The sequence below is a fragment of the Cinclus cinclus genome, chromosome Z (assembly GCF_963662255.1).
Source record: "Cinclus cinclus chromosome Z, bCinCin1.1, whole genome shotgun sequence".
Lineage (NCBI taxonomy): Eukaryota > Metazoa > Chordata > Aves > Passeriformes > Cinclidae > Cinclus > Cinclus cinclus.
This window is the reverse complement of record NC_085084.1, coordinates 72063673-72075979: the sequence shown is the minus strand read 5'-3', so window position 1 is coordinate 72075979 and position 12307 is coordinate 72063673. Positions and strand designations below refer to the sequence as shown.

Genomic DNA, 12307 nt, shown 5'->3' with positions numbered 1-12307 from the left:
ATGTGATATCAATATTTATATATTTCTATGTTAATTATGTACAGCCCATTACATTTTATAGTTAAGAAGTAACACAGAGATTCTGGGATTAGATGCAACTGTCCAGCTGAGTCATAAACAAAAGTTGTCTGGAAAGCATGCTAGGAATGGGACAAAACAAGAGGAGCAGCAAATAACGTAAAAATTTAGAAACTATTGATTACTGCCTATAAAAATCTGAGACAAGTATTCATTAGTTTCCAGTAACTTCATATATAGAGAAAGGATAGAAAAAAATGGAACTGTAAGGCATGGATAGTCTATACATAGATATTAAGATATAAATTAAAAATCAATACATACTAATGAAACACTTAAGAACCTTTTTTTTAATGCTTCTTCACTTCCAGTAACATTCCTTACATATGTAAGTATGAGGGGAGATGTTAAGTAAACAGACATATTTTCAAAGAATTTATAAAAAAACCCAAAGACACTGTATAGGACATATCCATTGAAAAACACAGCTTTTCACTTAGAAAATTTTGTAAATTATACTTCATGTACAGAAGTAACAGACCCTCTAGACATAAATATAAAAGCAAGTAACACAAATTACCCTTCCTTCACCTCCAAAAATGTGCTAATAGCCCCAAATCCTCTCACCCCCCTCACCTATGTTTAAATACCTAACCTGAGGTGTTTACAGGACTGCAGTCATCTCACAGGCTGTACCTCTTTCTCCTCACACTGTCAAGAGACCATGAATAAATACTGATTCTAATCTCAGCCAAAAACAATAACTCCTTAAATTATACAGTATGATAAATAGGCACCAATTAAATTATGCTTTCTCTGAAGGAAAATACAAATACATCTATGAAGACATATATAAATGATTCCATAGTCTACAGCTGGCATATGAATACTCCTTCTGCTTCTATTTACGAATACATACATACAGAAATATGCATATATTCAAGTACAGATGGCTCAGATGATATCAGATTTCAATATCCTCAAGAAACAATTCTAACAAAAAAGATACTCTCAAAACTATTCAAAATCTGGGCATATCTTAAATAATCTACAATTCTTGCACGCACTCTCAGAAAAATCTGCACTAAATTACTAACAATTTCATAACGGAACTCCTGCTTTGCCAAATAATAACCAGCTGCTGGAAAATAATGTTTCCCAGAACAAAAAGAAAATAGCTAATTGTCCTAGTTTGAAAGAGAGGTATTTGCTAAGAAAGGCAGAAGCCTCCCTTTGAACTGAAGAGTGTGATCCCTCCTCCCTAAAAATTATTCTAATTTTGGAATTAAGGGAGGTCTCAGGCAAAGATATGGGGATAAGAATAACAGTTCTTTACTAGTATATCCAACAAGACAAACAAGAACAACAACAGTAGCTATGAAATTACCCACAAACAGAACAGTAACTCAGTCCCAGTCCCTTTCTGGCTGCAGGCACCTCCTCCCTGAGCTGCAGTTCCCGGTGCTGGGGGCCGGCGGGTCCCGCAGAGCCGCAGGAGGGCTGGGAGTGATGGCAGCGCTGTCCCAGGGGGAGAGAGAGATGGAGAGAGAGCCCTCCGCTCACGGTGTGGGTCCTGGTGCTCAGCAGAGTGCTGGATGGTGGCAGGTTACAGCGAGAAGGCAGCAGGGCAGGGTCCGACAGCAGTGAGGATGGCTCCCAACACTGGGATGGCAGGGATGGAGCTGAGGCAGCGATCGTCCTTCTCGTCCGAACTCCGTGGGGGAAATGGGGAGAGCCAGAGCATTCTGTCTGCTCTTCTGGATGTTTGGCTATTGAGGGGTTTCCCTCTCCCCTCTTCCCTCCCCCCTTCCCCTTGTCACCAGGGCCCAGTCAACAGGTATCTTAGCATGACAATGGGGAAAATTCCACAGAGGGAAAAGGGAAAGAACCAACCCCCAACATTATCCACCCAGAATTTTCCCCGACCATCATGCTTCATCAAATTAAAATCTTCAAATTATAGACATCCATACAGTTACAGATACAGGCACAGTATTGTAGGTAGTTCACCCTAAAACAAGGTCTCCTTGGGGTATGCATCGGATCTCTCCATCCCTTTGCATCACCTACCAGGTACAACCTGGTCCTTGAGCAAAAACCACCCACGAATTGGATTGTCTTTCCTGGAGGCAGAGTTCACCCAAACAGTTTGTCCTAGCATACCTCTCATGTGCACCACTGGAACCTTGTCCCCATGTGGTGTTCTCAAGGGCTCAGATTGGGCAGGGCCTGCTCGATTAGTGGAACCTCGGGTGTTCACTAACCATGTGGCCTTTGGTAGATTAATCTCCCAGTTCTTGAAAGTCCCCCCACCCAGTGCCTTCAAGGTGGTTTTAAGCAGCCCATTGCACCGTTCTACTTTCCCAGCCACTGGTGCATGATAAGGAATGTGGTACACCCACTCGATGCCGTGTTCTCTGGCCCAGGTGTTTATGAGGCTGTTCTTGAAATGAGTCCCATTGTCTGACTCAATTCTCTCAGGGGTACCATGTCTCCAAAGGACTTGTTTTTCCAGGCCCAGGATGGTGTTGCGGGCAGTGGCGTGAGGCACAGGGTAGGTCTCCAACCATCCAGTGGTGGCTTCCACCATGGTCAGCACGTAGCGCTTGCCTTGGCGTGTCTGAGGCAGTGTGATGTAGTCAATCTGCCAGGCCTCCCCATACTTATATTTGGACCACCGCCCCCCATACCAGATAGGCTTCACTCGCTTGGCTTGCTTGATGGCAGCACACGTCTCACAGTCATGGATAACCTGGGAATTGCTGTCCATGGTGAGATCCACCCCTCGGTCTCGTGCCCACTTATAGGTAGCATCTCTGCCTTGGTGACCTGAGGCATCGTGGGCCCATCGAGCCAGGAACAACTCTCCCTTGTGTTGCCAGTCTAAGTCTATCTGTGACACCTCTATCCTTGCAGCCTGATCTACTTGCTCATTGTGTTGGTGCTCCTTATTAGCCCGACTCTTGGGGACATGGGCATCTACATGACGGACCTTTACGGGTAGCTTCTCTACCCGACTGGCAATGTCTTTCCACTCATCAGCAGCCCAGATTGGTTTTCCCCTACATTGCCAGTTAGCTTTTTTCCATCTTTCCAGCCAGCCCCACAGAGCATTGGCTACCGTCCATGCATCAGTGTAAAGGTAGAGCTTTGGCCACTTCTCTCTTTCAGCAATGTCCAAGGCCAGCTGAACAGCTTTGAGTTCAGCAAGTTGACTTGATCCACCTTCTCCTTCGGTAGCTTGTGCAACCTGTCGTGTAGGGCTCCATACGGCTGCTTTCCACTTCTGGTTCATCCCCACGATACGACAGGAACTGTCAGTGAAAAGAGCGTAGTGAGTTTCATCTGCTGGCAGTTGGTTGTATGGCTGGGCTTCATCAGCCCGGGTCACTTGTTCTTTCTCCTCTTTGTTGGTGAGACCAAAGTTTTCACCTTCTGGCCAGTTTGTAATTATTTCCAAAATCCCAGGGCGATTTGGGTTTCCGATAAGGGCGCGCTGTGTGATGAGGGCGATCCACTTGCTCCATGTGGCATTGGTGGCGTGGTGGGTAGAGGGGACCTTCCCTTTAAACACCACCCCAGCACTGGTAGTCGGGGTGCCAGGAGGAGCTGTGCTTCTGTGCCAATCACCTCTGAGGCAATTTGAACTCCTTCATAAGCAGCCAAGATCTCCTTCTCTGTTGGGGTGTAGTTGGCTTCAGACCCTCTGTAACTTCGGCTCCAGAATCCCAGAGGTCGGCCTCGGGTCTCACCAGGTACCTTCTGCCAAAGGCTCCAGGACAAGCCCTTGTTCCCGGCTGCAGAGTAGAGCACATTCTTCACCTCTGGTCCCGTCCTGACTGGGCCGAGGGCTACAGCATGAGCGATCTCCTGCTTGATCTGGGCAAAGGCTTGCTGCTGCTCAGGGCCCCAGTGGAATTCGTTCTTCTTCCGGGTGACCAGGTAGAGAGGGCTGACGATCTGGCTGTACTCAGGAATGTGCATTCTCCAAAAGCCTATGGCACCTAGGAAAGCTTGTGTTTCCTTCTTGTTGGTTGGTGGAGACATCACGGTGATCTTATTGATGACCTCAGTGGGGATTTGGTGTTACCCGTCTTGCCACTTTACTCCCAGAAACTGGATCTCTCGGGCAGGACCTTTGACTTTGCTCCTCTTGATGGCAAAACCGGCTCCCAGCAGAATCTGGATGATCTTCTCTCCTTTCTCAAATACTTCCATTGCCATGTTCCCCCACACAATGATGTCATCAATGTATTGCAGATGTTCTGGAGCTTCACCCTTTTCCAGTGCAGCCTGGATCAGTCCATGGCAGATGGTGGGGCTGTGTTTCCACCCCTGGGGCAGTCGGTCCCAGGTGTACTGCACGCCCCTCCAGGTGAAAGCAAACTGGGGCCTGCACTCTGCTGCCAGAGGAATGGAGAAAAATGCATTGGCAATGTCAATGGTGGCGTACCACTTTGCTGCCTTGGACTCCAGCTCGTACTGGAGTTCCAGCATGTCCGGCACGGCAGCGCTCAGCGGTGGAGTCACTTCATTCAATGCACCATAGTCCACAGTCAATCTCCATTCTCCGTCAGACTTGCGCACAGGCCAGATGGGGCTGTTGAAGGGTGAGTGGGTTTTGCTGACCACCCCTTGGCCCTCCAGCTCACGGATCATCTTGTGGATGGGGATCACGACATCTTGATTTGTCCTGTACTGCTGGTGGTGCACTGTCGAGGTGGCAATTGGCACTTGCTGCTCCTTCACCTTCAGGAGTCCCACTGCAGATGGGTTCTCTGACAGTCCAAGCAAGGTGTTCAATTGCTTAATGTTTTCTGCCTCTACAGCAGCTATTCCAAAAGCCCACCTGAGTCCCTTTGGGTCTTTGTAATAGCCATTCCTCAGGAAGTCTATGCCTAGAATACACGGTGCCTCTGGGCCAGTCACAATTGGATGCTTCTGCCACTCCTTCCCAGTCAGGCTCACCTCAGCCTCCAGCAAAGTCAATTCCTGTGATTCCCCCTGTCACCCCAGCAATAGAAACAGGCTCTTCCCCCACATGTTCTGATGGTATTAGGGTGACCTGTGAACCAGTATCAACTAATGCTCTATGCTTCTGTGGCTCTGTGAGCAGGAGTAATTTAAAGATAAATTACAATTTAAACAACAATAACTACTCAAGCAGTCTGCAAAAAACTTACTTCTTAATGAAAGGGGCCAGCTAGATGCATCACCAGGAAGCAGCAACTCTTATCAGTAAGTGATGAACAAAAATCTAGCAATAACAATTAACTTAGACAAAAAAAATTAATGTGTTAATTCACACAACAGCTTACAGGAGAGATTTAAACACTGAGAACACTCTCTGTACTTTTCTAATTCTCTAGGAAAGTTATGAGGCCTGAAAAACAATCCATACATTCTGACTAATACCAGAGAAGCTGTAACATGCTTTGTCCAAAAAACAAAGATACCAAGTCCATACTTGCTCAGTCTTCTGTTTCAGCTCATGTGTTCTGCACCCAGAACTTCCAGCTTACACACCCTTTGTCTTTTTAGTGAGCATATGATATGTAAAGCATTCCCAAGGAAGTGTAACAGTTAGGAAGTTTTATATAGGTACAAAATAGACAGCAATACTAAGCACTGAAAAACTTTAAAAAATGATCAGGTACTTTAACTAGAACTAATTACAGTTTAATTGAGCCCCTATTTGTACTGAGTACAAATTGTGTTTTTAATTTTCAAAACACATCTTTGCTTTAAATGAGATCAGTTAGTAGAGGTTATAAGAATAAGAAGGCAGAGCAGTTTTAAAAATATGTTTATGCACCCAAAGTATTCCACCAAAGATACCTGTACTAGTAAATCAAAATTTAAAAACTCATAGGAACTACCTTCTATATTCTAAATATATTTTAAATTTTAATGGCCAAAAAGGCCAAGATTAAGAATGAAACTCTAGAGATCATCTAGTCCAACCATCTGTGCCAAGCAGGGTTAGCTAAAGGAGGTTGCTCAGGCTCCTGTCCAGAGTATCAACGTGGATGGAAAATCCACACCATTCCCCATCAGCCTGTCAGCTCCCAGGAACCATGCCCTGTTGTCAAAACCTTTCAAGTGCAGCTGAAGATCCTTTGTGATGACATCAACCAGCTCCTGCAGCACTCTGGGATGCACCTCATGAACTTCTATACATCAGGTTTATCTAAATATTTCAGTCTGACTCACAAAGGATAAGTCTTCCTTGAGCAAGACTTTCCCTCTGGTAAGCTGGACCTGGGGCTCCTGAAGGCAACACTTACCTGTAAAGACCAAGGCAAAGCAGACAGTGAGTGCCTGTTCTGCACTGTATTCTTCACCCCATACAGTAAAAGATCCACAATTTTCCTTGCTTTTGTTTTGTTGCTGATACACTTATACAAGCCCTTCTTCTTGCTGCCCTTCATTCACATCTTTCCTCAGATTAAACTCCACATGGGCTTTGGCTTTCCTAACTTCATCCCCACCCCTGTATACTCAGAGTCTCTGTGGTCTGACTGGGTCACACAGCTTGCTCTCACCTCTTGTAAAATTCCATTCTCCATCTGGATTTTGTCAGGAACTTCCTATATATCCACACGGGACTCTTATTCACCTTTTCATAATTTCCTCTTCATCAGGAAGAGCTACTCTTGAGTTTAGGGGAGAAAACTTAAAATAAATGCCACCTGCTCTCTCCCTGGATCCCTCTTCTCTCTAACACGCCCTGTTTTCTCTAGGCTACTCTACAATGTAACTCAGCTCATTAAACTGATGTTTTGATGAAATGTTTCTGCCAATGACAGCTGCTGGGATCTTCTAGGAAATCTCTTTATTAACACTGCATTATGTAAGTAACATCAGTTCTATTGACTGAAACTTGAAAACCAATTTCAACATAATCATGTCTATCCTTTGCCATCTTAGTTGCATCAAAATGAATTAGCAATATAATCTGAAAACAATTTTATTATTTTCCTAATTCATTTTCAATCATGTACTTACCATTAATATAAACCTAAAAGACATAGGTAAATGGAATAAATACAACTGTTAAAATCTGCTCCACCTGATAGACATATTTTTTAAGTAAACACTTGACTTACCACAATACTAAGCATACTTTTTAAAGGTGTCTGCCTCCTCATCTGATAACCTACAAGGTCTAGGGAGAAAAACTAACCCAATTACAGTGTATATAACTAAAGAATCATGAACTACATAGCTGGGAGACATGCTGGCATTCACACCAGAGGTAAACATCTCAACTGCTAAAATGTGGAAAAAATTACCCTTCAGAAAAGTTCAATTCCTTTCAATAGATTAGAAAATTAAGCAATTGTAAAAAATTAATCCCCCTAGAAAAGTAAACAGCTTCCTGAAAATTGGCCTGTTATCTGGTCTAGTCAATGCACTTTGACATGTATTTTTTTAATTTGCTATTGCAAAAACAAAGGGAAATAAAAAGTAAAATATTATTAATCAGTCTAATCTAGACATCAAGTGACATCAAAGTGAAAGATCTGTTTTTAATATAGATGAGCCTCTAATGTAGGAGCGTTTCAGCTGAAAACACGACCTTCCCAAACACAATGGAAATTTTTTAGTGCAATAAACGTCATCAGAAGCTAAAGAAGTATAAACTTGTATTTGGCAAAATTTTTTTTAAAAATGCATTAATTGAGAATTTAAACCCGATAATATCTACTTCCAACAGAAATGCTGCACCTCTTCAGGGCACACTGAGAAGAGCTCTATCACCACTCACTGGGCAGCCACAGAAGTTTGAAGTTTGAAAACAGCACAGGGTTCATAGCAGAGCTACTGCATGGACAGGCAACTCAATCAAATTGACAACACAAGTCTGACAGAAGTTCTTTCTTCCTACTTTTAGCTCTCACATGCCACATATTTAAGGACATTCTACTTCACTGTTTACCTGCACCTCAGCCATTTCCTAACCCTGTGGCCAGAGGCAAAGTCAAAGAACATTGTAATGGCAAGGTGCTGTGTTTAAAATACTAAGGCAGAATATCTGAATTTATGATGGATTAAAACAGTGTAGGACTACCAATAAAAAAAAAAAAGGATAGGGGTTGCTGGGTTTTGGTTTTGCTTTCAGTTGCCTTTTTTTTTTAACTCCAGTATATGTGGGCACATCCATACTTGGATTACACCAGTATTTTAAGTTTCCTTTAAGTAAAAAAATAATTCTCTAGAATATTCTCCGTACTTTTCACCAACAGACAATATTCTGTTCAGAGAAATCATGGAATACCCCGAGTTGGAAGGGATCCACAGGAATCATCAAAGACCACCTCCTTGTCCTGCACATGACAGCCTAAAGAATAGCACCATGCGCCTGCTCCCAAAAGACTGTATGTTTGTACATATTTACTCTCACAGCACCTTCTCACACATCAAAAGAGCATATAAATGTGATAATTCTTCCACACATCTGCCTTTTCTTGCTGTTCTGACCACCCATTTACAAGCCATCAACACTGCCTACTTATCAAATTTCTAGGTCGGAGTTTGGTTAGCAGTGTTTTTCACAACAACCCCCCACTGCGACTATCAACTTAGTTTAACACTTTTTTCTGATAGACTCCCAATCCTTCTTCCCACTCCACAAGAAAAATGCAAAATATGGATCAGAAACTGTCGTCTTCATCACTGTTTTTCTTCTGTGTGTCTGTCTCAGCTTATCAGGTTCATGCACACCTATAACAGCAGGTGCAAATACTCCTCAAACAGTTCCACAAGAGCTGAAAACCCAGAGAGCCACCACCTCCCAAATAATCCCACCATGCCACTCCCAACTTTGATCCAAGCAAATAATGCAGGCTGCACAAATTCTGGTGCCTGAGAAGATCATTCATTTATTCCTTCTACCAGAGAAGCACTGAGACCCCACCTAACCAACACCAAATAGTGAGATCTCACCCATCCACGCAAACAGACTTACAGTGTAGACAGAGGCTAACAAAACCATGGTGGGGCCTGTAACACTATCACTGCCACCCTTTAACTGAAGATATGCTTTTTTTTATAATAAAGCATAAACGTGGTAATGACTATTTTAGCTAAGTAGCAGTGGGGCTGCTTATACTATTCATCATAATAATTTCTGCCATGCTCCTTACCTCAGAGTCTCTCTACTGTAAGAAATGAAGTTGAATTAGTGACTTTCCATCCTTTCTTTTATTTAGCCCCCTTGCTTCTTCACAAGTTTTCCTTTTAGGATCTCCTTCACTCCACAAGTAACACAAACCAAGAGCCAACCTTTACTACTTTCTAGTGTTAGGTCTTTGCTTTTCTTCTAGAATGCTATGCAATCCAACTCAGATCTTTTTTTTTTTTTAAGTGTTACCACACTTTGGTATTTCAGGAAATAATCCATCTTAAGTATGTAATTATTTACAGGAGTCTGCTTATGCTGTGCAAATGCATATTCAAGAAATAGACCACATAGGCCTGAACACAATCACAGCAACCAGTTTCTGTGAGAGAGAGTAACTCATTCTACGAGAAAAATCTGTCTGAAAGTTATGTACCCAAACAGCACCATATCACTTCCTGAACTGTAGAGTGTTCTGGAGTCACTGATAGAAACTGTGAGTTCAAGTGAGAACTTCTTCTGAGCCTCAGATATGAATGATAACTTCTTTAGCATACCTGTTGTAAGCCATTCAGAGTTTCTCAGTTGTTCTTTTAAGCACTTCTGAGGAGAAACAGTTCTCCCTAAATTCACAAAAAATGCTTACATTGCTACTTATGGATGGATGAAGCTTTTGTATTGTTTTCTAACCCACAGGTAATGGACAACTCAGCTTCTAAGATATTAAAAGCTATCAAAAATTACCTGCTGCTCAGTATGTCTTTGCCCTAAACCACCTCTACAACAAAGAATTTGCCGCTGCTCAAAAGACTTACTGCACCTTAAAAAATGCACAAAAAAATCAAAAAATAACACAGAGAAAAGATATACAACATCCAAAGTGAAATACAAGGAAGGCATATGTATAACAGAAGACAGAAATAAAAAAATCTATCTGTTTAATATATATGTTTTCTATACAGGATATATTAGCGATACAAGACTAGGTAAAAATATTTAGCAATCTCTATATTCCTAAAAGGACAGAATGGATCTACCTTTCTGTGGATCAAACTGGGTTATTTTTTCTGGTGTTAAAAACAGAGACGTTAATTAACTATTAATTTGTACATTCTGTGTTTTCCACTATTAATATTAATGTAACCTACTCACACAACTACTGCATTAAATCTATTGATTAGTGCAATGGCACGATGTTTAAAACTTATTAAGTTTAACTTGCTCTTAATTCAAAGTCAACTTTAAAAGGCTTCAAAATTTTATTCAAAAACTACAGGCCTCAGGAACACAAAATAATCACCTGAAGTCACTCACTGAACAGTCTCACTATTTGAGTAAGCAGGTAAAAGAGGAAACTGTATTTAAATATTTGAAAATAGGCCTTTTCTCAAAGAGACATTGTATTTATTCATTATTTTTTTTTAAATCAGATCCAGTATTTTTATTATGATATATAAACTTGCCTGCTTTAAACCTCCAAGTTGTTCTTTCTTCCACATTGCCCAGGGAACCCTTTTTTAGCGTGACATTTCTTAAGACAAAAAAGTTTAACAGCACAGGAGCACCTACTGACATCTTGGCAATATTTCTACCAGGAAAATAGCATCTCTGATCTGGGACAATAAAGGAAAGATGCTCTTAAAAGTAAAGAAAGGATAAAAATTAATATGTCAAAGAACTCTGAAGGTTTGAAGGGGACTACTCTCAGAATTATTTCTTCCCCCTCCAGGGAAGATCTGGTCAAATTATGTATTTAATACTCAATTTATAGTCCTCTTCTAACTCTTCCTCTTCTAACACACCTCTACTCCGAAAGGACTCCCTGCCTGAAGCATAACAAGACAATGGAACCACTTTTGCAACATTTTTCCGGAACTGCCAAATTCCCACTACTCAGGAGGCACTCGCAGCAGCCCCCTGGACCTCACCTAACAAAACACTAGGCAGATTTAGCAAGGCATCAGCTGCTTGGCAGTATTCCCCAGGGAATGTGCGCAGGCAAACAGGCTTACTCTCAGTCAGGAAAAAAGACACATTTTCAAGAGTGCATAAAGCATTACTTATGGTATGGCTTATCGACTTGCATCCTAAGTACCCTTTCCGCTTTCAAATCCAGTCAGTTTTTCATCTCTCGACTTCTGTAATCTTTTTTGTTGTTGTTGTTGTTATGAGAACAGGCAAAGACAAGGTGGAATATATACTTTGTTTCACAGCTGTTACCACCGACAAAGTCAAAAACTTATTTAGTACCCGTAAAGGGAGAAGCAAAGAAATTATCACTTTTCAAATCACTATCAACGCAGATACAAACAAATTACTAGTGTTTTGAAAAGGGAATAAAATATCACGCAGCAGTTTTTCAGTCAACGAATAAAAAGAGTAAAACAACATTAGTACCTCCTGTTTTCAGCCAAATTTGCACCTTCATCCTTAAGCTCCTTACTTTTCCTGACACAATCTTCTAAGAGAACTTCCTTTCTTCTCTTAGCTGCAAGCACCCAGTTAGCATCATCATCGCCACCCAGATCCTTGTCATCCGCAGCTTCTGCTTCGAACTGCTGAGAAGTAGCTTTTGAGACCTTCTCACCAATCTTTCTCTTCCACCCAAAAGAAGCCATCTGGAGAATTACGAAGAATGCATTTTGTGTAGTTAGGTAATTTAGCTTTTAAGAACACAGCAGGAAAATTACACCCCGCTCTAAGTCATACAGAGCGGCACCCTCCCACACCAAATGTATCCGACCGGCTGCACCTGAGCAGCCCCAGAGGCATGCTCGGCCTCGGCGGTACCTGCCGCTGTCGCCGGCCACCTCTCCTGGCTGGAAAGCGCTGTGACAGCCCTGGATCGCGGCAGGAAGCGGAAAGGTGGGGCGGCAGCCAGGAACCGGGCGGCAGCAGGAAGGAACGAGGGCAGCGGCAGCGCCCGGGGCCCCGGCTGAGGGCGGCAGGGACCGCCGGGAGCCGTAGTTCATCCCGGTTCAGGGCGGCGGGGACCGCCGGGAGCCGTAGTTCATCCCGGTTCAGGGCGGAAGGGACAGCCGGGAGCCGTAGTTCATCCCGGTTCAGGGCGGCGGGGACCGCCGGGAGCCGTAGTTCATCCCGGTTCAGGGCGGAAGGGACAGCCCGGAGCCGTAGTTCATCCCGGTTCAGGGCGGCGGGGACAGC

At 43.0% G+C, this 12307-nt stretch overlaps 1 protein-coding gene across 1 annotated transcript in view; it reads right to left on the bottom strand.

Moving 5' to 3' along the window:
* TTC33 (tetratricopeptide repeat domain 33) overlaps positions 1 to 11968 on the bottom strand; it is a 44734-nt gene extending 32766 nt beyond the window's left edge. Inside the window, exons 1-2 of the mRNA XM_062513407.1 lie at positions 11933 to 11968; positions 11540 to 11760 (exon numbers count right to left, since the gene is read on the bottom strand). Of these exons, the coding sequence (XP_062369391.1) occupies positions 11540 to 11760 (221 nt within the window). The 5' untranslated portion in view covers positions 11933 to 11968. The remainder of the gene's footprint in view (positions 1 to 11539; positions 11761 to 11932) is intronic.
* Positions 11969 to 12307: the final 339 nt, after the last annotated feature.